This window comes from Kwoniella shandongensis, chromosome 6 (assembly GCF_008629635.2).
Source record: "Kwoniella shandongensis chromosome 6, complete sequence".
NCBI lineage: Eukaryota > Fungi > Basidiomycota > Tremellomycetes > Tremellales > Cryptococcaceae > Kwoniella > Kwoniella shandongensis.
This window is the reverse complement of record NC_089292.1, coordinates 427,703-452,620: the sequence shown is the minus strand read 5'-3', so window position 1 is coordinate 452,620 and position 24,918 is coordinate 427,703. Positions and strand designations below refer to the sequence as shown.

At 49.6% G+C, this 24,918-nt stretch overlaps 9 protein-coding genes and 1 non-coding gene across 10 annotated transcripts; 6 read left to right on the top strand and 4 right to left on the bottom strand.

The window, feature by feature from the left end:
* Positions 1-169: 169 nt before the first annotated feature.
* On the top strand, positions 170-3,872 carry CI109_103489 (uncharacterized protein; the record flags this gene model as incomplete). The annotated part of the gene is made up of 22 exons (XM_065967301.1): positions 170-277; positions 332-345; positions 417-515; positions 579-840; positions 894-970; positions 1,028-1,142; positions 1,200-1,324; positions 1,390-1,471; positions 1,525-1,583; positions 1,642-1,741; positions 1,800-1,949; positions 2,009-2,259; positions 2,314-2,526; positions 2,586-2,722; positions 2,796-2,834; positions 2,886-3,003; positions 3,062-3,142; positions 3,194-3,329; positions 3,384-3,431; positions 3,486-3,557; positions 3,607-3,777; positions 3,846-3,872. 22 exons carry the CDS (start codon positions 170-172, stop codon positions 3,870-3,872), a joined length of 2,484 nt encoding a protein of 827 aa, XP_065823373.1.
* Positions 3,873-4,216: 344 nt separating this feature from the next.
* Positions 4,217-4,903, top strand: CI109_103488 (mitochondrial 37S ribosomal protein bS6m; the record flags this gene model as incomplete). Its single annotated transcript, XM_032005755.1, has 4 exons — positions 4,217-4,267; positions 4,377-4,519; positions 4,598-4,711; positions 4,837-4,903. The coding sequence occupies 4 exons, from the start codon at positions 4,217-4,219 to the stop codon at positions 4,901-4,903; spliced, it is 375 nt and encodes a 124-aa protein (XP_031860002.1).
* Positions 4,904-5,429: 526 nt separating this feature from the next.
* Positions 5,430-7,231, top strand: CI109_103487 (uncharacterized protein; the record flags this gene model as incomplete). The annotated part of the gene is made up of 5 exons (XM_032005756.1): positions 5,430-5,615; positions 5,755-5,843; positions 5,958-6,170; positions 6,258-6,370; positions 6,549-7,231. The coding sequence occupies 5 exons, from the start codon at positions 5,430-5,432 to the stop codon at positions 7,229-7,231; spliced, it is 1,284 nt and encodes a 427-aa protein (XP_031860003.1).
* Positions 7,232-7,421: 190 nt separating this feature from the next.
* On the bottom strand, positions 7,422-9,736 carry CI109_103486 (uncharacterized protein; the record flags this gene model as incomplete). The annotated part of the gene is made up of 3 exons (XM_032005757.1): positions 7,422-8,957; positions 9,018-9,445; positions 9,556-9,736. 3 exons carry the CDS (start codon positions 9,734-9,736, stop codon positions 7,422-7,424), a joined length of 2,145 nt encoding a protein of 714 aa, XP_031860004.1.
* Positions 9,737-10,351: 615 nt separating this feature from the next.
* Positions 10,352-11,438, top strand: CI109_103485 (6-phosphogluconolactonase; the record flags this gene model as incomplete). The annotated part of the gene is made up of 3 exons (XM_032005758.1): positions 10,352-10,980; positions 11,046-11,174; positions 11,267-11,438. The coding sequence occupies 3 exons, from the start codon at positions 10,352-10,354 to the stop codon at positions 11,436-11,438; spliced, it is 930 nt and encodes a 309-aa protein (XP_031860005.1).
* A 420-nt stretch (positions 11,439-11,858) lies between these two features.
* CI109_103484 (uncharacterized protein) lies at positions 11,859-12,884 on the bottom strand (the record flags this gene model as incomplete). Its single annotated transcript, XM_032005759.1, has 4 exons — positions 11,859-11,875; positions 11,941-11,978; positions 12,091-12,353; positions 12,564-12,884. 4 exons carry the CDS (start codon positions 12,882-12,884, stop codon positions 11,859-11,861), a joined length of 639 nt encoding a protein of 212 aa, XP_031860006.1.
* An 837-nt stretch (positions 12,885-13,721) lies between these two features.
* CI109_103483 (uncharacterized protein) lies at positions 13,722-15,435 on the top strand (the record flags this gene model as incomplete). The annotated part of the gene is made up of 2 exons (XM_065967300.1): positions 13,722-13,988; positions 14,074-15,435. The coding sequence occupies 2 exons, from the start codon at positions 13,722-13,724 to the stop codon at positions 15,433-15,435; spliced, it is 1,629 nt and encodes a 542-aa protein (XP_065823372.1).
* Positions 15,436-17,037: 1,602 nt separating this feature from the next.
* Positions 17,038-21,532, top strand: CI109_103482 (uncharacterized protein; the record flags this gene model as incomplete). The annotated part of the gene is made up of 16 exons (XM_032005761.1): positions 17,038-18,164; positions 18,215-18,248; positions 18,309-18,692; positions 18,754-19,228; positions 19,287-19,333; positions 19,389-19,474; positions 19,528-19,600; positions 19,663-19,734; positions 19,804-19,905; positions 19,965-20,039; positions 20,099-20,243; positions 20,303-20,454; positions 20,513-20,688; positions 20,756-21,042; positions 21,123-21,283; positions 21,362-21,532. The coding sequence occupies 16 exons, from the start codon at positions 17,038-17,040 to the stop codon at positions 21,530-21,532; spliced, it is 3,567 nt and encodes a 1,188-aa protein (XP_031860008.1).
* Positions 21,533-22,113: 581 nt separating this feature from the next.
* On the bottom strand, positions 22,114-22,223 carry CI109_103481. The gene has a single exon (XR_004236751.1). It is a non-coding gene; the product is annotated as a 5S ribosomal RNA (ribosomal RNA).
* A 400-nt stretch (positions 22,224-22,623) lies between these two features.
* CI109_103480 (uncharacterized protein) lies at positions 22,624-24,866 on the bottom strand (the record flags this gene model as incomplete). The annotated part of the gene is made up of 9 exons (XM_032005762.1): positions 22,624-22,784; positions 22,937-23,164; positions 23,262-23,701; positions 23,782-23,880; positions 23,954-24,040; positions 24,113-24,251; positions 24,308-24,378; positions 24,447-24,662; positions 24,733-24,866. 9 exons carry the CDS (start codon positions 24,864-24,866, stop codon positions 22,624-22,626), a joined length of 1,575 nt encoding a protein of 524 aa, XP_031860009.1.
* Positions 24,867-24,918: the final 52 nt, after the last annotated feature.

Genomic DNA, 24,918 nt, shown 5'->3' with positions numbered 1-24,918 from the left:
CGCCTCCACTTGTTCAATCCAGTGAATGAACACCTACCCGACGACTAACGCTCAGACCTTTGAAACGACAACATGCATCTTGTGTCCTCGCCTGTACAACATTATAGCTAGTCGTAACAGGTGGGCTCCTACCGACGTGGTCTCATAAACATCGCTGTGCTCCGACAACATGTCACGGCAGGAGCAAGATGCCCTCGTGGCATATCTCAACGCGTTCAAGCTGTCAAAGAAGATCACAGCCTTTGAGCAGCTGTCAGATGGCAAGGCGTTGATGGAGGTGGGTATTTGCTCTCCCCCTTTTGGAGATGTGCTGACTGAACTGCATCTGTAGGTCATGAGCTCGATGTGAGTTGCAAGAGGGTCCTATCGCTCAGTCTCGTATCTATGTATACTGATCTTACCACATAACCGCGAAGTGATTCCACACATTTCAAGCATGTCCCGACTCGTGGCTTAGGTATATCCTCTACAGCTTCCAGCTCGTCAGAGAACTGGGTCCTCCGAATGAATACATTGTCAGCTACCTGATATCTGCACTCCGCGGCCTGAACAAGATCAGCTGACATCCTTGACCGCAGGAAACGGTTGTACCGACTCCTACTATCTTTTCCCCTTCCACCACCACACGCTCAGTCCCTTGCCCTTTCTACACTCCCTGAACCTCCTTTCTCCACTATCGCCAAATCATCCAAAACAGCGGAAGGCACGAAGGGCTTGATTCAAATCTGTAGACTGTGTTTGGCAGTAGGAGTATGGGGACCGGGAAACGAAAAAGTCATTAGTAAAATTCAGCGCCTGAAGGAGGAGCACATGGCGGAGTTGATGAAGAGCATTGAAGAGGTTAGTCAATTTATCTGCGTTATCACCGCCAGAACTGACAGAAAAAGCAACAGGTGATGGCATCATTGCCGGTTGATGAAGAGACACAAGAGGAGAGACGGTCGCCTTTGAAGGTGTCGCTAGATCTGTCGTGAGCTTAGCATTGTGACCAAGTGTAGTTATGTAAAAAAACTGACGGTAACCTCAGATCACCTCCATCAGGCTGGAGATCGGAGAGGGACAAGCTACTACAGGACAATGATGAGCTGCGAGAACAGTGCGAGGAGTTGAAAACACAAGTGGCGCAATTGACATCAATAATTGTACGTCGACGATTATACTAGGTGTTCGCAAACACTGCTGATGTTTCAGTGGAACAGGACGACATAAGTGGGGAGCGGGATGATGCACTACATCGTTTGAACAACACTTCAGGTTCAGCAGCTACTCTGCGTACCAGCCAAACAGCCGCGACGGCGGAAGTTGATAGCCTACGTGGAGATCTGTGAGCTCTCCTCACGCTGAGGCCACACGAGGGGCTGATTGATTATGCCTTGTTCGTTTCGACAGTGCGAAAGCAGATGAAAACCTCGCTCGGACAGAAGAGGATCTTCAGAAACAGGTTACTCTAGTGGCGGACTTGACAAAGACGGTGAGTTGAGCATCCAATAGTCTGAGAGCGTCGCTGATGAAATAGTCGGGTAGGTGGAAGACTTGAAGGTCCAAGCCGCAGAGGCTGCAAAGCTAAAAGATCAGCTTGACGAGTCAGTCAGACACAATCGACCGAGATCGATTTATTACTGATCAACACAACAACCGTAGATATCGCCATACAGCCGAGAGGTTACAGAAAAGCGAGAATGTCATCGAGAAATACAAGCGGAAGCTGGAGGAATCTGCCGGACTACGAAGAGAGTTGAGAGTAAGCGAAGACTTCCCTATTCAATAATTATGACAAGGTGATTGACGGAGACTTGCAGAGCCTTGAAGAGGAGAACACCGCGTTGATCAACACCAATGCCTCGCTTGAAGCGGATCTCAAGCGAGCAGGGACTGCGAAAGTGCTGTTAGATAATTACAAGGAACAAATAGCAACACTTGAAAAGCGTACCGAGGATCAGGCTGAAGAGGTACGATACAATCCTCTCTGATCCATGAGATTCTACTTACACATGTCTGATATACGTAGATTACAACTTTGAACCATCAGCTGGAACTGGCACAGAATCAGCTTGACGACTTAGGACGAGAGTACGAGCGAGATCAGGACGAGCTCCAACTGCAACAGGAGAAGTTACAAGAGATTGAGCTGGGAGTTGCCCCTGGTCTGAAACGCAAGCAATCAACATTGTCCACTCTAGGTACCAAATCAACTCTCGATGACGAGCTTGGCGGTCTTGCGGACGACGGCGATGGGGGACGATCAGCTACGAAGACTGAGTAAGCATACATATCCCATGTTCTGCTTGAAATCCATACTCATGCAAGTCACAGTTTGCGTTTACGCATCAGAGCGTTGCAAAGAGAATTGGCAGACCTCAAGGTCGGCGGTCGAGATGGCGACCGCGTCGCTGCGCTTGAGACTTTACTGGCGGATGCCAAGAAAGCCCGAGATCGATACCAGTCAGAGTATCTTGAGGCTCATAGGAATGCTCTGAAACTACAAGCGACTCTCGAGCAGATCAGATCTGTTCGAGGCGGTGACAAGTGAGTACAAGTTGTTCTAACAATGGCCGATGACAGCACGATAGCTAACGTGGAAACAGCGCGCAAACTGCTGCTGCCTTGAAACAGCGTTTGGATGAAGTGCTCGAAGAGCGAGATGCGTTGCTACTGGAGAAACAGAGCTTGGAAGTTGCTAGAGAAGAGGTGGAGAAGAAATTGAAGGTCGCAGAAACGGACTGTAAGTCATACCTGGCTAGCGCTGCTCTGCCTTGAGAGTCGTCATCTGACTGAAAGCTGTGTCTCGTTGTCAGTGAGTCTGGTCGGCAAAGATGAGAAAGACGCGATATCAGGTAGGTACCATCGGTGACCTCACTAGCATACGTTGCTGATAGACCATGTAGCGCTGCGATCAAGCATACAGAGCGACGTCCAAGCTCTGGAAGCGAACGTTCGGGATCTGAAAGAGCAGATTGGTGTTCTCAAAGATAAAGATCGCCAGCACTTGTTAGAGATCAAGAAGCAAGCATCCTTTCTATCATAGGTTATATGGCGCTAATCTCAACCACTTCTTCCCCAGGCTGCTGATGGACAAGGTGGACCTCCAGTCGTCAGGAATCAATCAGCGCGAACGAGCTCTGGAGAAGGAGAAGGAGTTTAGGTGAGCTTAGCCTAAATCGAGTCGGTATTTTACTGACCTATCCTGCTACAGTGAACTCCGCACTCAGTTGGCGGCGAAAGGCGTACCTCCCGAAGCACAGCAGCATGTCGTCGACCTCCACGAAGACAACACCCAGCTCACCAAGGAGGTGAAGGAACTCGATGAAAAGCTGGAGAAAGCCAAAGCGGTAGGTAGTGTAAGCCATTACATCGCTGAGCAAAAGCTGACTTCTGCATGATAGTTCATCAGAGATCAGGATGCCATGTTCAAGGCGGATCACGCGAAATCAGTGAGCTGCGGGTAGACACTTCCCATGTTTGCAAGCTGACTTATCCGTTCATAGGGTACTGGTGCATCCGCACGTACTTTCGAGGCTGAGATAATCAAGCTGAAAGAGCAGCTCGAGAAAACTAGAGTGAGCAGACCCACGCATCAATGTGGATCGCAGCTGACCTGAGGCGTAGCAATCCTCTTCTGCCATCGAGAAGCGGTACAAGCAAGAACAACAGCTCATGCTGTCAGCATGGCACGAGCTTGGCTCTAGGACCGTCAGAGATCACATGACTCAAGCTGGGGTCAGACGATCACAGCCCAAACCTGCGCCCACCAGCTGGCTGGGCAGGCAGAGACGAGTGGTGAGTGGGACTCAGACGGTGCACGGAGAGAACTACCTGGACGTTAACGTAGCACATAACTTGTGTAGCAGGAAGATGCGAGCTTTGTGAGATGAGGCAGCCTTCGTGATGAGAATCCCGCAGGCGTCATATTTGCATAGACTGTCTTGTGAGTGTGCTGTCTTCCCGACATGCCGATGTCGAAATATGTATGCACGACGACGGCGAAGTGGTGTTCAAAATAGAGGATGTAGATACTGCACCAAGTTGATGACTTTATGAATATTTACGAAGTGTATTTTTGGTTCATTTATCCCAAATCTTCCGAGTCTCATCGTCCACTGTCTGCTCGTTACTTGATCTGTTGTGACAATGTCCGACTTTTTGGTACATCAAAGAGATCATCATAGCATAGCTCAGCATAGCATAGCATAGCATACCACCACACAACTTCCTTACGATGCCGATGTACGAACTGTTCTGCATTGCGGTGCACAACCCGCAATCTTCCGTAAGTCGAGCTTCGAGATGTCGTGATTCAACCCTTCTTGACTTCTTCCCGTTGCGAAGCGATCTGAAGACGACAGACTGATGTTCATGTTGTGTTGTGTTGGTGACAGGTCAACCTCCGATCACTTATCAACTCATTATCGAACCAAGTCCATACGTCTGGCGGAGTAGTACGAGACCTGAAGAATCTAGGTATAAACCTTACTTTACCTCAGAGGATAAGACGGATGAGACAATATCATTCTCGTGGCGAGTGAGTCGGAGTCGATTTCATTGCCATGTTTTGGTTAGTGCTGATTTGATTTGATTTGTTTTGGTTGTGATTTCTTAGTCACTTTACGATGACTTTTGATACTTCTCCTATTGTTTTGAGAAGATTGGACGAGACACTACGACGTGATCCGTCAATTATAAGATGGACAGTACTTAAAAAGGCTGAGAAAGTGTGAGTGATAAAGACCCTTAGCTCATCTCCTTCCCTGAAGAATCGTGCTGTCAATCGGCAGATTGATCCGAGCTTCTGCTTTAGTGATGTATCATGCTGATCGTGATTCTGTTCTGAATGTGTAGGAAAGATTTGGCAAAGCCTTTGAACCCATCTGTCGAATTTGATGAGATTTCCGAGAGGACCTACTGAGCAACATGGGAAAATACGGGCGGACAAGCGCGGCGGAGTTGGGTGGATTGGTCACTGGAGACCAGGCTAGACCGCAAGATAGACATCGCAGCGAAGGCAGGAGGGAAGATTCCGCAATGGAAAAACATGTCACATCACTCTTTTAGATATATTGTATAACCTTGCATGAGATACCACGTAGCTATGAAACGAGCTTCTTTATAACAGTGCTCTTCGCTCTTCAATCTTCGAGGCTAATGGCGGTAAGTGATGCTCGAGAGAGTAATTTAGTATTTTGTAACGTATGGATTGCTCGTTATAGCTCGTGGAAGTCGGAGCAAAAACCTCCACTTTGGTTGAACCAGTCTGTTTCAGTTGTCAACGTGACGTCGTTGTCTAACCTGCGTTCTACACTCTTCCCTCTTTCCCATCTTGCAACTACAACGACCCTCCCGCATCGACATACAGCCCAGAAGGGATCCACAACATCAGCTCGGAACTACCAAGAATATATATATAGCATCAGCAGCTCGCTCGCTCACTCAGGATGCCGCCAATGCCCTCTGCGAAGGAAACGATCCAACCCCTCCTTTCGTCATTACCTCGTCGAATTGCAGATTTACAGACATTCCAACTCCCTCGATTGGAGAAATGTCTAGGACCGGCAGATCTGCATAGAGAGCTAGTAGAGGAGATGAGAGGTGATTTGGAAGGTGTAAGATATAATATTGAGGTGAGCGCGTCTGGAGTGGTCATTAATCCCGTCTCACATGGTTTGGATTTTGTTCCAAGTATCGTCTTTCAGGATGCCCGTACCGAGTGAGAGTGAATTGAGAATGGATCGCTGATATAATGACTTATCGGTATGTCAGGCCGCAAGGGAGATGTGCGAATCCTTGACGTATACCGAGAAACAAAGTATAACACCTCAACTCGATCAACTCGAAAGGGAATATCAAGAGTGAGTCGGGATGCACCTTCCTTAGCCCCTCCTCGTCCTCCCCTTTTGCTACATAGACCACCCTCTTACTACCTCTCATCAGCTTCAAGATCACCTGCTGATGCTCTAGACTAGCCTTCGTCGAGCTTATCGCTCTGCTACACTTTCCTCAAAACGAGCAATGGCCGCCAAACGATCTAGGATCCACGAACTTGCCTCGACTTCATCAACGCGATATGAGCTAGACGAGTCGAGATTAGCAGACGATAATACTAATGCCGAGACGGGGAAGGCTAGTGGGAGCGGGAGTAAGGGCAAAGCTCGAAGTGCGGCGGAATTTGGGATGGGGTGAGTTTGGACAGTTTCTCTGATGACCACCTCTTTATTTGATGTGTTGTGGGCTTACGCTGACCCATGTGCTGTTTTGTGTTTTAGTGGAGATGATGAGCTGCAGACTAAGACGAACGAGGTCACAACTGCACTAAGGCGGACGACGGCGTTGATGCAGACGGAACTGGAGAGGTCTGTGTTGTCTGTCCAAATGTTAGGTGGGTATTTGTCTTCCTCACTCGCTCTCACCACATCGCAAGACCCTTCCAACCTCTCGCTCTCGCTTTCCTCCTTGCATTACTGGGTTATTAACTCCCTGTCCCCTTGCTCTCATTGCCTCGGCTCCATCGCTCCCATCCTTGAGCTCAGACTGATATTCCTATTCACCTCTCACAGAATCATCATCCCAAACGCTCCTCTCCACGCAATCATTATACAACCGCTACACCTCCCTCCTCTCAACATCCACCAAACTCGTTCGCACGCTCGAAAAGGCCGATACACTCGATCGGATCCTCATCCTCTCTGCGTTGATGTTCTTCCTCCTCGTCGTTGGATTCATAGTAAAACGCCGAGTGATCGATAGGACTGTAGGGGTGGTAGTGGGTGGGGTTGGGAGAGGGGTCGGATGGTATTTGTGGAGTAGTGGGAGGTTGATCAAACTTGCCTTTGGACGGGGAAGGGGAGGAGAGAAAGCGATAAGTCCGGCTGGCAAGTCGGGATTGGGTGATAAATCACCAGACTCAGGAATCGAAATCAGTGTCGGGGCAAATACACGGAGTGGTGCACCGTTACCACAAATCGGTCAAGATTCAGCTATCAATCCTCAAAGTCTGCCCAAGGAGAAGGACAACGTTCGGGTAGAACATGTCTTCGCGCCTGACCCTGCACCAGCCACCACGCCGTATCTCGAGCAAGGGATGGAGAACCTCGCACGAGACAACAGAGGCAAGGTGGAGATTATAGCGTATGACGAGGATGGAACGGAGCGAATCGTGCCTTTCGTAGGCGTAGGGAGTGGTGGTGATGACCTTGGTGTGGTTACTGATGAGACAGGGAGGAAGAGGGACGAGTTGTAGAAGGACGATTCGCTTATGCACAGATTGCAATGCTGTCAGTTCGGCAGAAGAACCGTAGTCTCCAGCCTTCCCTTGTAAGCTATCAATCACTTACGATTTGCTACCCTGTGGACCTTGGGATACGCTCAGAACATAGATATACAATGCATACATCTTCTCTAGAGAACCCAAACACCCCATTCGTTCTCATCTACAATTTCACCAAATTCGACTCTCCCTCAGGCTTACTCACACCCTCTCCGCTCGATCCCTCAACCTCAGCCTCACCTTGTTCTCCCGAACCCGTTGCAGCTGGCGCTGGTGGGATAACTGCCTCTCTCACGTTATCTGCCGTACTTCCCCCTTCTACTTCTTTTCTCAATTGTTCCACCCCTGATCCATTAACACTACTCGGATCCTCTTTTGCCTTTCTCAACAACTCTTCGACCTGTCTCAATTGTTTCCCAACAGTCACTTTATCTCTGAACAACGCTTGTCTACCCAATTCCACATTCCTCTTCTCAGATTCTAAGAGCTCTTCTAGCTTTTCGAACATCGCCAATTTCAACTCGACCTTTTTCACTTGGGCCGAAACTAATCTCGAAACGAGCTGAGAGATTCGTCGATCTTCGTGGTTCGCCAATGTTTGAGCTTTGGCTGCCGCTGATGAGAGAGCTAATGTCGCCGCTCGTGAAAGTTCGGATGATGTGGGCGCGCTGACACCAGCGGACGTATCGTCTGTTGATGATGAAGTAACGGCGACAGCGGTAGATTCCTCAGTCTCCTTGCTAGCCTCTGCCTCCGGCTCTGTTGACGCCGTGGCATCGCCATCGACAGCCATACCCTCTTCCTTGTCACCGTCCACTTGTCCATCCTTCTCGACTTTGACAGCTTTGTCACCTCCCTTCTCCTTCTCCTCCGCGTCCTCTCCTCGCTTCCTCTTCAGACCCTTGGCCAGCTCGCCTAACGCACTTTGCGCGGCAGCCGCAGCGACAGCTGGACCGACCGCACTCGCTAAGAACGTGACAACGCTCATCACCGGGTTATCGGAACCGTCGAAGGGCAGACCGTTCATGCCCGCTTGGTATCGCAATGGACCGAGATCAGCCGCAGGATCCTGTGTGAGATACGGGTCTTCGATAGGTAGTTGGAGGAATTTCGCAATACACTGCTCTTTCGATCTTGTCCCGACATGCTCGGCAACAGCTTGCCAATCGTCATCAAACATTTCCACTCCTTCCAACAACAGCAATGTTTCCTGATCTGACCATTCGGCACCAGCTCCTGAAGAAGCCTGTTTGAAAGACTCCTCATCGAGTCGCACAAAGTCGCCAGAGAACATTGTTGATGGGAATCGACCACTGACGAAACATGTTGGACAAATCGTGTATTCGCCATCTTTCAACGAGTGATATCGAGTTCGAGTGCAGTCAGTTCCGCAAGTCTCACATGCAAACGTTTGAGGTTTCGGCTGATCCGCTGATCCGTTGACAGCGGCGACCTTGGCTGCTTCTGTTGACGAGACGGGTTTGGATGAGCGAGAGCTGGAGTGATAGATGGTTTTTCGGAGATCGAGGTTGGAAGAGTGTGGCACGACACCGTTTGTCTGCGGTAACGAGAGAGCTCCAGTGCCAGGTTTGGAGCCAGGATGAATGAGATTGGAGAGACCTCGGGGAGTGTCAAGTGTGACTCTGAAGTGACCAGTGAAGGGAGGGCCGAGTGCCGCCGGTTTGGTGTCCGGGTCGACCTGTTTAAGGAATACTTCCGTTAGTGCGCATACGTATTGACGGACGAACTCATGTCTCACCTGATAGTTGATCAATCCCCATTGTTCCAAGAACGCATGCACTCTCATGATAGCTCCCACGTCACCCGCCAGATTCCTTCTGCACGCAGTGACCGTTAAGTACTCTCCCGGGTTCAGTCGATACGTGTTGATCATGAAATCTCTGTAGTCCTTGTATATGCTCGGTGTCTTGCTCCTATTCCGGGAAGAGAAGAATTCGGGAAGTGACCGTCTTTCGATAGGATGGATGGTGGAGAGGGAGAACCATGATGAGTAAGAAGGGATCACGAGAGGATGGGTCTGCGCTGCTAGGTATGTCGTGGCGAGCTCATGCAGTTGAGCAGGGGTAGGACGTTCCGCGGGCTCGGCAGCTGCTGGCGTGGTTGCATCAGCTGGGGCCTCGGAGGTCTCCATTGGAATGTCCGTGGCTTGAGGAGCGGTGGACGATTCTATACGAGCATTATTCGAACATTAGCAAAGTTGAACGCGTTTGACATTGAGTAATGGTGCGTTATGCCGCCAGAAACAAGACAGCGATGAATCAAACATCTATACCCACCTCCGTTGCTCGCATCCACTGAAGCGCTAATGTTTCCCATCTCCCCTCCATAGATAGGCTCCCTCTCCCTCTCTTTACCGGGAGCAGTGCTGACATCCTGCGTGACCACACCTTCTCCTGATGCTTCTATATTCTCCCCTCCGGGTGTTGGGACACGGAACGATATTTTGGGCGTTGACATGGTGAATGTGATCTCCACTACGTCACAAGCGTGTATAGCTGTGTTTTAACGAGGATTGAAGGTAATAGGTGTGATGAAGTGGAGGAGGAGGTATAGTATATTTGGGAGGAAGGTACGTGTTGTTGAGTTAGTTGATGTTGTTCCAATTGACTACACTGCTCTCTCTCTGTCCACAACGCGAATCTATCTACAACATAAACCCTGAAATCACCACACATAACCACGGAGCCATCTATCGGAGTTACGGCATTATACTCCTGTACTAGCTAGTGTGGCAGTAATTGGGTGACACCTCTTTCGGCTTTGACGTCACGGTCGAATTCATGGATGGATGGATGGAATGGATGGATGCCGTGAGATGAGGAGTGCAAGATACGATAGAACAGATAGACAGTGGATGATCATCATTGCAATTACAACATTAATCATTTCAAACCTACTTTCATCTTTTTCCCATAACATTATCCCCGAACAGTTACCACAAATCACTCGTCCGATAACCACCCCTATCCACAACTCAACACATTTCACAGAAGTCAAGTCTTGAACCAAGTTGATTGAAAATCGTACTCGCTTAACCCACCTACACCGCAACCAACCGCTCATCTACCCACAATGCCTCAAGCATCCGCCCCGCCCGTGCTCTACACCTTCCCCGAGACTGATCAACTGCAGACCTCGCTCGCCAACTTCATCCGCAAAGCTCAAGGCGACGCCATTGCTCACCGAGGAGTGTTCACCATCGCCCTTTCTGGTGGATCCCTGCCCAACAACCTGAAAGAGCTTACCAAGCTCGACGGTATTCAATGGGACAAATGGCAAGTGTTCTTTGCAGATGAACGAATCGTTCCCCTCGACCATCCCGAATCCAACTACAACGCTTGTGCCAAGGCTTTCCTCGATGGAGTCCCTATCAAACGAGAACAGATCCATACTCTCAACACCGATTTGTTCAGAGAACAAACGAGAATTGACCCCACCGCCGAGATCAAACCTGGAGAAGAGGACGAGGCCGAGAGTGAAGCCGTCGACATTGCAGATGATTATGAGAAACAACTCGTTTCCACTTTCGCAGGTGCAAACGCTGCCAGATATCCAACGTTCGACTTGATCTTGCTCGGTATGGGCCCAGACGGTCACACATGTAGTTTGTTCCCAGGTCACGAACTGTTGGCGGAGAACGATAGATGGATCGCAGAAATCCAAGATAGTCCCAAACCACCCAAGAGGAGAATCACTTTCACGTGCGTACTACATAGACCCCCTTGTGACGTATCCCGCTGACGCAATTCCTACTTCTAACACACAGTTACCAAGTCCTCAACCACGCTTTCCGATGTGCTTTCGTCGCTGCGGGAGAGGGTAAGCAAGATATGCTGCATAACATCCTCGACAAGCCCGAAGAGGGCTTACCATGTTCTCGAGTCCGACCTGCCTCGTGAGTGCTGTCTCCTTCTCAAAGTTCATTGTCCCTCTGCTGGGGTGGTCCTCATTTACATATGCTGATATGTCTTTTTCGCACACGCACAGTCCCGGTCTCGTGTTCTGGTTCGTTGACGATGCCGCTGCTGGAAAAGTTCAATTCCCCAAGACGGAATACAAATGGATCGAACGAGCGAGCGATGATGACCCGATCTCTGTAGAGAGGAAGAAGATGAAGTCTGAGATGGACGCAGCGGTCGCTGAGGCTGACTCGAAGTAGAGTGCAACGCAGCGAAGAGTAAAGAAGGAAGGAGATGGTCATATATAGAGCATGGGGCGCATGTGTAGTCAGAAGTCGCTTGCTAGTGAACAGTCCGTCATTAAATAGATGGTTCGTAATAGATGCAAGCTTATATTATCGATCTGTTCAGTGCTTTCCATCGCCAGACAAGTGTCTACACCGCAAAATGGTCGTTGCTGACTTGATGGAGATGTCGAATAGAGCGACACACGCATTCCATAATCTCCCGTCACAGCGGGGGTTTTTAAAGCGGATGCTGCACAAGCCAAGAATCAACGCTGGTCCATGGGTATTGACGTTCCACCAATTCTCATTGTTGTACGAAATGCAAATGCAAATGCATGTAATTCATAGAGGTCATGCAAGGAGATATACTACCGCTACAGCTGAAAAGTCCATCTACATCCGGATGTTGACTGCGAGGTGGAACGCGTATCAGCTTGCTGTTCAAAGACTACCAGAAACAAAAAAGCTGACTCACAACTTTCTCCACAACCACAGGTGTCTACCACGTTCGGGCTACAAGGGAGTTGTTATCAGCACAAAAGGTTCGGTACTTGAAACCTAAACACTTCGCCCCTTGTTTTTGTGGTCAAGCCGACTCCACTTCAGAGGGGAAACTTCCACTCACTTGTCGAAGACGAAACCCGCACTCAACCTATTATCTCTCCAATCCATCCTACTACCTATAATACTGAACAGAGCCTTGCTATCAATCAGAACTTTGACCCCGTCCTGCTCGACAACTTCGTCGAACCGACCGCCGGGTGGGGGGACGTAATCTAGATGATAGGCCATACCGGCACATCCCCGGGATTTGACTGAGATTCGTAAGAGTCGTGGTTCGGTTGGTGATGCGAGAAGATTACGAAGGTGAGAGACGGCAGCGGGTGTCTATTAAGGCGAAGTGAAACAAAGTGAAACAAAGTGAAACAGGAGGTCGCCAGATACATAAGAAGAAGAAGACGGGAGGGGTGAGGGGTTTGACGAAAAAGATAGTATATCGATCGAGCGATCGTAATAGTCGGTGGAAAGAAGACAAGGGGTAACAAGTGCCCAATCAGCATCACAATACTACGCTATTGCTCCGCCGTAGACACTCACCATGATAATGGCATTCTTCTTCCCCTTCAACTCTACTTTTCTCTTTTCTCCCGTCTTCTTCGCCCCGCTCGACGTCAGCGCCGGCGTTGGTGTCGCAGTGACTGTCTGCGCAGGAGGAGCAAGATGTAATCCCTCTTTACCCTTTGTTGCAGTGTCTACTCTCCCGGTATACGCTTGAGAGGGTATACCTTCAAAGCTTGACGTCGTAGCTTGAGCGAGCGAAGAACCGAATCGCGTGAATGGGATGGCAGTGGGGGTGAAGTGATGGAGTGTAAGTCGGGAAGTCGAAGCGAACGACGTTCGGAATGCGGGAAGTGTCATCGTGAAAGAGAGAACAAATCTAGATGCTCTAGCTTCTCAAGTCGTGGTTTGGTAGAAATTAGTGAACGAATGAGGAGAAGAAGAAGAAGAAGAGTGTGATAGAAAGGTTTCAAAACACCAGATCGGTCAGCACTCTCACTGCTTAGACCCCGTCATGTATTGAACGGTGGCAAAACCGCCCTTCGCCTCGTGGCACTACACGCTCAAGTCAGTCAATCAACTCGTTTGCTGACTCGTCACTCTTCTCTCATTGGCTCATACACCTCAAGTTGCTTGACTAGAAGATGAGACTCTCTATGCATAGTCCAGACCGTGCATATCATCCCTCTGATCATGCCGCATGCATGAAGCTGGCAGCACTGTATGCATGAGCAACTGAGCGATGTTGGACTTCTGCAAAATGAGTCAATGTGAACTTATTCATCTCTCTCACTTAAGGCAGAAATCGGATCTATCGGATATCCGTCCGCGGGTTTGTTGTTGTCAGATCAGATCCAGACGTCACTCGACGAGTTGAAGAAGAGAGCTTAATCGTGACCATCTTTGATCTTGCATCAAACATCTATACCTTGTCCGCACAAAACGAATATCGAGAGTGACATGGTGGTGAGATGATGTAGCGTGAAGCCGTCCTAACCATCATCAAAATCATCTGCACGAATTGTGCGACATATACGTCCGGAGGGGCACAGTGATCGACGTCCACAACCCGAACGACCTTGTCGGCCGATATACGATTTCAAATCGCTGGACGATTCGACATCATATCACGAAGCATTATAATCCCCCTTTATAAATCATTCGATTTGGGACTATCCCAGTCCCCCACTACGCATCATGGCGATCCCGAAACCACCTTCGAGCTCTCCTCCCCCTCCTCCGCTCCCAACACTCCCCTTCGAGATCCAACGACGTATCATCCACTTCCGGCTGGCGCTCGACTCTTCCTATCCCTCTTATATAGGTGAGGCTGACGAGCCCAGTCCATCGTGGGACGTATGGGCCGGCGTGAAAGGTCGTAATTCCGCTTGCAAAAGGGTAGAAGAAAGGAAGGATGTAGGCAGGACCGCGAAGGGTTTGATGGGAGTATGTAAGGCTTGGAAGGTGGGTCGAGGCGTCCCAGCCATTATCATTGTGCTTCCGCGCCGAGTAGAAAAGACTCATGACAAATCGTTGTGCTTGGATCCAGCCGGTCGTAATGAAATACCTGTATGCCGAACCGCATCTAACTCACAATCTACCTCTCCTATCAACTGCGATAACCCGCGGCGATGCTAAGTGGTCCGATATCAACATACATCAATTCTCTTTACCCGGTCGATATATAACAACTCTCGACTTGTCCTCAATATCATCATACTTGCATCCCACGCAAATACGGAAGGCGTGTCTGGACATCTTTCCGCTTATCCCAAATCTGACGCATTTGATAGTACCGAAGGGAAGGTTACCTTTCCCGCATGAGGAGATCGGGTATAGTGCATTTGCGAGACATCTGAAATGTCTCGAGGGAGTCGAAGTGGACCGGGAAGTGGACCCTCGAGGGAGAGACGGACTTGTCCAGCTGTTACGCCGATTACCCAGTCTCGAAGTGCTGGGCGTCCTTGGACCAGGGGGCGATGTCCTTCTTTTGGACGACGAATCAGCACCCATTCTACGACTTTCCAAACTTCACACGCTCAAACTTGACGGGGTGATTTGTGGTCGATTGATGACAGCTCTGATACGAGCCGAACTTCCCTCACTTCGTCGTCTTCTCCTCACGCCGCACTACCTCCACATAATGGATCAAACGTACGCCCTACAAGAGACCCACGGAGACAAGATCGTATCTCTTACCTATCTTCCGTCGAACTCTTGGCCTCCGCGATCAACTTTGGAAGGACAAGCAGTCAATGCTCCTGCCGAGCAGACATTGAGTCTGCATCCTAACCTCCGACACTTGTCTTTCCTGCTTCAGGAGAAAGATAGTATGGATCAACTTGATATCATACTCCGCTTAGCTTCAAGTATGGGTCACCCGTTAAAAGTCTTGACAATACCGAAATGGACCGATCCGCCTTCTACCAGTTCAGCAGCGGCAGATGGGATATCAGCGACAGGTCTATTTACGAATCATCAAATACATACGACGACAACAACTGACGCCATGACGACATCGCATCAGTTGTTGGACACTTTGGTGCAACGCCCTCCGCCGAAGTTGAAGCGAGTAAACGTGGACGGCTTCAAATGGGTGAAAGCTGAATTGGGCAAAGTAGCCATGACAGCTGGGAAAAGCGGAGAGATGCGAATGTGGGCAGGTGTTTTATCTCGAAATGGTATAGAGTTGGGCGATATGGATGGAGGTCTGGCACCGCCTATGTCAGTAGGAGGGGTAGGAGGGATGGGCACGATAGGGTCAAATAGGAGGAGGTCAAGTGGTGGAGCCGGTATGGCGAGGATGTCATTGGGAATGGGCATGGGGATGGCTGGTGGTGTCAAGTCCCCCAGAGATGGAAGTGGGAGTCCACCACGGAGCAGTGGAAGAGAAGATGAGGATGGGGGTTGAGGTTGGCGAATCGAATATCTTCAGGAGATTTGTGGAGCGTGCTCTTGAGGTCTTTGATTGTATCTGCATTTGTACATAGTCGTTTCTGACTGCATATAGTGTTTCCCTTAGCAAACAAAGGGTTGTCGTTGTCGATAATGTTTTGTAGGTATTTGAGCTTGTAATGATACTTGCCTTTATAATGGCTGCTCATCATCCTCCCAGGTGACAAACACGCCTTGTGCCTGATCGAAGGGAATGAGCACGATGCCGTTATGTCCACTTTTATTTATAGGCCTCCGTCTGAGATGTGCTTTGAGTGATCAAATATCTCGTTCATCTCATCGAGCGTCCACACCGGTATCAGCGCTACAACGCTACAACACAAGAAAGACAAAGTCAAACACTCATTCACACTGTTATCATACTTTCATCCATTACAATGTCAGCGTCACGATTACAACACTCACTCACACCGACGCAACTTGATCTGATCTCATTAAGTCTGTTCGTTGCTATATTCCCAATCACTTGGTGTATGTACCTACATTGGAAGAGCATGAGGAGACGATATCCTGCTCAAGAAGTTGGGGTTGATGGGAACCAGATATCCCTCGACGATCAGAAAGATGGGAAGGATAGAGTGCAGAAGGGTAAAGCCAAGGTCGCCTAGATTCTTTTGGGATGTGCTGTGAGTCAAATTTGTAAAAGACTTTACGAGATGAGCTTATACTGTAGATGTCTCGATTCTCCCAGGCTCAAAATGGAATGATCTCTTTCCTTCGGTCCGGTATGGCCGATTTCTCAGTAACGCTCATCCAGTGGTCCGGTCGGTCGGTTCAGAGAGTGGGTGACGGGGCGAACGAGTATTGCGTAAGACAACGACCATCACATCGATACACCTACCGCACGCGATTTTGTATATATACCATCTTGTTTTCCATATAAATTACTGCCTTCTGTGTGCGAAGGATGCAGAACACAACTCGTATCGATGTGATGCTGGTTGGCCGATGATCGGCATTCGGATGAGAGCGACGCCGACTTTTAGTAGTCTTGAGCTAGTTCCGAACTTTATGCTGTGTGCAAGGTCTGGACAATAACAAATGAGTGAAATGAAGTTAGCACATGACATACTGTACATTGTAGAGGACAGAACGGTTAACCATCATCATAGTAGTAACCAAATGTGTGTCGAGGAAACACCTTGACCGTCGTTCGCTGTTCATACTGTAGTTTACTTCCGATTAGCGGAGCTGGTTTTGCTGGAATCCGCCGCCATTCACAATCGTCCATCGTCCATCGTCATTTTGCCACGCGTGGTTGTGTGACAAAGTCAAGACACTGAATCACAAGACTTGCCTTTTCGACAATCGTATCATCAGATCGATAACCGTTGTACTATACACTATACCATCGCATACAAGCCATCTTATGTTACACGTACATAGATAGGCAGTTACACACGAAAGATCACGATCACGAAAGAACAAACCGAACGCGACGCTCGGTCCTCCCAGCGGTCCGTCGGGGGTATATTCCTTCCTTTCACCGTTTCACCCTCTCAAACTCTGAGCTCGACCTGTCTCACCATTACGATTTCACCGTCTCACCTCGCCCAACATGGAACAAAGGAACCCCCCTCTCCCCTCTTCACCTTCCAGACCGACCCGACCACCCTCGACAACCTCGCTACGCCTTTATCAGCAGCGTGCAAGTGGTCCACCACCAGGTTCATCTTCACGAGCTGGAACCGGAACACATTCACGTCGACAGAGTATCGATAGTATCAGTCTACATAGTCATCAACAGCCTTCACAACCACCTTCCCCAATCACGTATTTCCCAAACCCTTCATCTTTCATTGGATCCACCTCCACTTCGCCCACGGTCACCATGACTTCGCTTTCTGGATTATCGTCTACGGACGAGGAGGAAGATGGGAATCGAACGCCGAGAATGAATTTGGTCAATCTTGATTCGGCAGCTTCAAGTCCTAGAATGGCGAGAGGAAGTCTCGGACTTGGATTGGATCATAGGAGAAGACCGAGTGGACAACAACACCAACAAGGACAAGGATCATCGTCCATGAATATGGGAACATCTAGGAATTTCACAACACCAATAGGAGGATATGGAGCTACACGCGATTCAAATCCGGGTTTGGGACTAGGTCCTACCCCTTTACGAAGTAAGAGGGAAGATGCAGCGTTAGCTTCACCAAGAAGGATATCCACTTCAAGAGGTCTGCCTCCTCCTGCTCCTGCAACAGCGACAATACCGCGACGGTCGACTCCTCCTCAGACTCTACTCAATCCTCCGACTCACGAAGCATATTATTCAGTTTCGCAACCAAATACGGCGGTAGCTCCGAGATTCCAGGATAAAGATCGATCACAACATCATCACCACCCTCACAGTACAGGTGCCCAACATCAATACACACTCTCATCACAGAATTATCCTTCTTCCTCGACTCACGGACAATCATTGACCAACTCCCATACTAGGCATCTTTCTGTATCGTCCGCTATCAACTCCCCGCTCTTCTCATCAACTGCCGGGCCAGCTGCCAAATCACCAACTGGGTCAGTGATCAGACGACTGAAGAAGACGGCCAGTGCAGTAGGACTGGGTTTAGGAAGACCGGACAATTATGATGATGTGGCATTGGCCAGAAGGGGAGACGAAGATGAGATGTTGGAAGATACGGAAGGCGAGAGAGCGAACGGGAGCAGGGTGTGGTATAGGTGAGCCTGATCACGAATGAGCCGTGTGGGGGGTTGCTAATCGCTCGCAGCTCTTACGGTACTATCGATTGGATCCACGACGCTGTAGGTCTCTCCTCATTAGACTTGACTCATAGGATTATGCTGACTCCCAGATTGCTGCAGATTAAAGAATCGTCTCGAGTACGTCGCCTACGGCACGCCTCCACTCGATCATATCGAGGCAAGATTGCCAATTCCTGGGATCGACTACAAGGTTGGGTTGTGGTCACTCTCATAGGAGTACTCTCAGCAATAGTCGCATTCGTGATTGTTCGTGCTGAGATGGCACTTTTTGATCTGAAAGAAGGGTTCTGCTCTACGTCTTGGGGGACAGCAAAACGGTTCTGTTGCGCGCCGCACCATCGTGCACCGATGGGAGGGGGAGAAGAGGAAGTGTGTGGGGACTGGGTGGAATGGGGAGAGTTTTTCGATCCTCATGAGAAAGGAGGTGCACAAGGAGCTTGGGTGTGGGGTGGACCGGAATTCATAGCTTATGCCGTTGTAGCGGTAAGTGCGCAATACGTTCGGACATCCGTTCATGAACAACCTGCTGACGTTTTGTGGGTAGCTCGCTCTTGCCACGCTTGCCGCTTGCATGACTGTCTATCTATCTTCGTCACTGCACCACACCACTTCGAAAGACTCCACATTCCTCACGCCACTTGCTGAGCCCAAGCCAGCTTCTACACCATCGAAACCGTCCTCTCGTCCATCCGCAGGTGACAACGAACGACAACCACTTCTAGACAGCATAGCCAACGAACCTATCACCCCTCTCACGGAAGCGTTTCCAACTATCGAGCCGCCTCGAAAAGTCATGTATTATGCAGCGGGGTCCGGTATACCGGAAATCAAAACCATTCTGAGCGGTTTCGTTATCCACGGTTATTTGGGCGGATGGACTTTGATCACCAAAAGCGCAGGATTGGCTCTCAGCGTAGCCTCAGGTCTGTCATTGGGCAAGGAAGGACCCTTGGTCCATATTAGCTCGTGTGTGGGCAATATCGTGTCGAGGATGTTCCTAAAATTCGAGTGTAATGAAGGTGGGTGTAGATCGGTCCTCAACAGTATTGAGTTCCGGCTAACGAGTCCCCTTGTCAGCCAAACGAAGAGAGGTGTTGTCAGCGGCTTGTGCAGCTGGAGTGGCGGTGAGTCCTATTAATGTCTTCGTCGGACGCGAGGCTGAGCGTTACGACTGTGCAGGTTGCATTCGGAGCCCCCGTCGGAGGTGTGCTCTTCTCCTTGGAGGAAGTATCGTACTACTTTCCGCCCAAAGTCATGTGGAGGAGGTGAGCCGCAGATCGCGATGAGAAGAGGAGCTATATCTGACAAGATTTAACAGTTTCTGGTGTGCTGCGGTCGCGGCGATCACGCTCAAGACGCTAAACCCGTTCGGCAATGGGAGCTTAGTCTTGGTAAGCTAACCTGGGCTTGGACTGGCAGAAGAATAGCTTACGCTGGGATGTCCGACGTGCAGTTCGCTGTTTCGTACACGAAGGAGTATCACTACTGGGAATATCTTATCTTCATTGGTCTTGGCGTGTTCGGCGTAAGTTCGATTATCTCTCACTGCTTTTGAGGGCAGGAATATAGCTGATCGGGTGTTTGATCGGTGCAGGGTCTGTACGGCGCCGTTTTTGCTCGACTCAATATCATTTGGAGCAAGAATGTGCGGAATGGGACGTGGTTGAAACATCATCCCATCTTGGAGGTGGCTTTGGTGCGTTTATCCGACTCGACAGCAGCTTCGAAGACTACACTGATTCCTTTGTGATGCAGGTGACGCTCATCACCGCTGTCGTCTCGTTTCTGAACCCTTACACCCGGATGGGAGGTACCGAACTTGTCGCTAGTGTCAGTCGTCTACCGCTCTTCTTAGTTGGACCTCAGCTGACAAGTTGAACCCACCTCAGCTGTTCGAGGAATGTAAACCCTCTTCATCGAGCAGTCTTTGCGTCGACCACCCTCATCAGCTCGCGGCTGTCATCTGGGAGGTCGGCATGGCTTTGCTTATCAAAGGGTGTTTGACGATCGTCACATTTGGAATCAAAGTTCCAGGTGAGTGCCCAATCTCTCTGCTAGCGGCCCAGTCCGAGGGCTGGCTGATATCTGTTCAGCGGGCATCTTCATACCTTCTCTTGCGGTTGGTGCTTGCTTCGGCAGGATCGTCGGTCACGCTATGGAATACCTCGAATACTCGTATCCTAGTCTTCCAATCTTCGATGTGTGCAAGGATACAGACTGTGTAGTCCCAGGTCTTTATGCTATGGTACGTTCATTGGTCCTTCCAAGCTGAGGAATGGAAGGTAACATAAGTCCGGTATTAGGTTGGAGCTGCTGCTACCCTTGCAGGAGTCACGAGGACCACCGTCTCGCTCGCAGTTATCATGTTCGAGCTGACTTCGACGCTCAACTACGTCGTACCTGTCATGTTGGGAGTGTTGGTGGCAAAGACCGTGGCAGACGCGTTGGAAAAGAAAGGAATATATGATCTGGTCATCGAGTAAGTATGATTCTGCATATCCGACTGCATCATGGATGAGAAGAACTGATCGTCATCCTTGTCGCAGTCTGAACCAACTCCCCTACCTCGACGCGAAACACGAATACCTCTGGGGGTCCCGACGCGCGGCTACAATAGCCGATCGATCCGTTCCCATCCTCCGAGCCGACAAACAACATACCGTACGTTCTCTAACTGGGAAACTCCTCGAGCTCGTCAGATTGGGCATGGCGGATAGTGGATTTCCCGTGTTGGTGAAGGAACAGACGGCGACGACAGCGGGTGGAATGGGAGAGCGAAGTTGTCTGAGGATCGTAGGGTTTCTGGGAATGAACGAGTTGGAGCATGCCCTAGGTGAGTGCCGGATACAACAACTGTTGTCAAGATATGACCGGCAAGACGTTGCTGATGTGTTTCTCTGATTCAAATAACAGCCGAATTGTCGGACGAACCTGATGCAACTCTCAACTTGATGCCTGATGACGCGGAGACGCATATGCGAACTCGAAGTAGCGCAATGTCAATCTTCAGTTTCGCAGATAGCTATGTCGATGGCGGATGGAGTCCGTACGATCTGAGTCGGTACATCGATAGGGTGAGTGGCTATATACTTCTTGCCTTTTCACAGTGATCCCCGTGATGATTGGGCGGTTTGGCTGATACGTCGACTTAGGCACCCATAACTGTTCAGATACATTCCCCACTCGAACTTGTCCAGCAACTCTTTGTGAAATTAGGTGTCAGACAGATTCTAGTGACCAACGCAAGAGGAGTTTTCCAAGGTGTTATTACGAAGAAGGAGTGGTTGAACTTCCTCACGGGATTAGAAGAGGGGAGCGAGTAAGGTGGGTTGGGTTGGGATGGATACATGCGCAAGCACAGGGGATGATGGACATTGTGTAATTAGTTTTGTTGTTGAATTATGATCATAACGAAATGTCACGGATCTTAGCACCCTCCCTCTCTTTCATGACTTTGAACATATGACAGCTGAGCTAGCGCAGATTCAACTTTGAGTTCTGCAACTTGATTTTGGTGTGGCACAGAACTAACTGGACATGAATGAGAGTCACTTGGAATCCGCAACAGGATCACTTCCATCTCCTTTGCTCGTGCTTGTCAGCTCCAAGCACACTCATATTACCGCAAATGCAAAAGCGTACGACACATAACACCCAAAAATAGAAAAGTCAAGATAGCACAGACGAGCGCCGGAGATCCGGATCAATCTAACAAAGGTGGTTTGTGCGAACTAAACCCTCCGACGCCACACAACGCACACACACACACAGACAGAAATCCCTCCGACAAGTGTTTCAGCTTCTTCTTGACGATCATCAATCCTTCCTTCCTTCCTTCCTTGTAGCATCTCAAAAAGCCGTTTTCTCAACTTGCCCTCACAACTCAAAAGATGCAGTAAGCAAAAACTACAGCACCCGGGATTCCCAAGTGGTCCCCCACCTTGGTACTAACCGAGCGATACCCGGCTGCGCAGATCAGACGGGATGCGGCGTTTTCTAGGTTCTATGGCCGTAGATGAAATCCTACAATCTGACATTGATCCATCGCGCACGGACCACCTCGATGATCGGTGCAGGGTCATTGAGTGTGGCGCTGTGTGGGCACACACACACGCAAGTAGGGACGATGGAAATGCTCCGAGGACAACGATCGACGATCAATGCGTGTTTACTCCGATTTGAACTAGATTTGTAAGGCGTTGGTTTGAAACGTTGTAAAGCAGAGCAGATTAGGCTCTCCCAGCGCATGAGTCTGATCAATCTGCGCAGAGCTTTCCCTTGGCTGATCTCCGTTGGCTGATCGGACATACAACAGATGGAAGGTTGCTACGCGTCTAATTCACTGACGTTTACCATCTTGAAATAGACGTACCAATACATCTACAATATATTGAGCTCGGACACTCCCTGTAAATTACCCGCTCTCCGGCTTCCGTTTCATCTTTTCAGGAAGGGGTAATACCTCCCCTGTATCGGAAAGGACACCGACAGGATCCATTTGTTTGATGATCGCTTGATTGGAAGGGTTGTTGAGCATAAGATTCCGCACACAGAACAGCGCGTGTTCTCGGAGATCTAAACGCGATATATGTCAGCTCGAACCCGAGTGTGGTTCAAATGCCGTATGTGATAGTGAAGAAGTATCCAGGATCCGTCCCAGCAGTGCCGGGTTTCACACTATAAAAGAAGCCCCCTGTGTAGGTCTGATGCAATTCGACGCCACTTACAAGGATTACTCTCATCAATCTCGGTCATGCTCAACACTAGCTCAACCCCACCGTACTCTCTGATTTGATCCCCGACCGAGATATCGTCGTAGCATAATATACCTAATAGTTGCACGAGATTACGCTTTAGGTTGGAGAATGGTCGGAGGTGTTCAGGAGGGGATGATTCGGACGGTTGGGTTCGAGGATTGAGGCGGGGGAAGAAGGTGTTGAGTGACTTGAGGAGCTCTACATCGCAGGTGAACGGGAGCGTGAAGAGGGCAGGTCATAGTAAGTAAACATACGTGGGAGGTAAAGCACGGGGCAGTGTAGAGGTTTGACTCACCCACGATAGGCTTCACTAGCCCTTTCTCACTATCCCCGTCCGTCATCAACCCCACCATCTCATCCTCCTCACTCTTCTTGGCTATATTCTCGCCTCGATCTTTTCTCGCCTGCAACGTCAAACCCATACTGCTCAAGCCCTCGGAGAGAAGGATGAGACCTTCGAAGACTTTCGGTAAGCGCGGATCATCGACACCCTGCGCGATTGAAAATTGTGCATAAGTGGATAACGTGTGGAAGAGAGGAAGGAGAAACGCATCCGTAGGTGGTCCTGACGTAAGTAGTGGAATTGAGGTTTCGGTGCTGGTCGAGGAGATATGCGAGTCAAGCACTTTGAGGAGGACAGTTTGGTTAGGCGTAAGGGGCTCGGATGGTGTTGAGAGGAGAGCAAATAGCCGAGGATGAAGTGACTGGGATATGAACGTGTTGAAAATGGATGCACTGGGAGCCATCAAGAAGCTTGTCAGCGGTGTGGCTCTCTGCACAAAAGTTACAAAAACGGCAGGAGACGGGCGGCTTACCCAAGCTCGAACAATCCGTCGTGGTTCTCGACCCAATCATCCATTCTACCAAGGATCTTTGCACACCATCTCACACCCGGCTCTAGTAGCAAAAGCTCTCTGATAAGGTACCAAAACCGATCAGCTTGTAGAACGTAGAGTGACGATAGCATTGAAGGGATGGACAGCTCACAGACGGGACCGACTTCCTCTGATAGCATTGTTGAGCAGATGTAATGTCGCATGATTGGTCTTGACGTCTCGCGAATCTAGTAATCGTCTGACATAGGGTGAACAAACGGACGCGGTCAGCTAAGCCATATCTGCTGTTGGACCGACCTTAGGTACTCACATGATGACGTCGTCCTCCCTCTGTCCGGAGAGGTAGAGACGGAGGTATTGGTCCGTGAGTTTGTCGGCGCCAGGAGCAGGTGATGAGGGGGAGATGATGTTTGACAGCAGCTGGGTGAGGACAGATTGGAGGGTAAAGACTGATTATGGACTGGATATTAGTACTAAACATTCAAGTGAATGGTTGTCGACCTACATCGTTTGTCCTCGATCCTCACAAACGTGGTGATGTTGAATATCAAACCTCGAATAGCCGCTTCATGCTTACTTCAGGTGAACGGATATCAGATTCGGAACTCTAGCAGCCTTAGCACTACTATCTGATGCACACTCACACAGCTTCCTCCTGAAATAGTTGTAAGCCAGCTACGAGATTTCTCTCCAGCTTTCCCAGAGCCAAGGCGAGTGATATCCTCGAGTCCTCGGATGCGCTAGCTCTTGAGCTTGAGCTTGTTGTTGGGTTTGGCTCGAATGATCTGGCGAGTGAGGTCCAGAATGGTGAAAGGGAGGTGAAGATCGTCACATCGTCCTCTAGATCTACAAGTTCCTCCCTAATGTCGCGGAGCAGGACCGCATCAGTCGTGTTGTTCCTTTTGGCAGATACCAAATTGACGTACTCACCTTTCGTCAAGATTATGAGCTAAATACCTTGCGACCTTCTCCGCTTCGCTCGCGACTTCCAAACATGTCTCGTCGGAGCGTAGCACTTGGTCCACACCTTGTGACAAAGCGGAAGCCAGACTGTGTATCACCATGTCGTTTGGAGTCTGACGGATGTGATGCATGCGTGATATACACACATCTGAG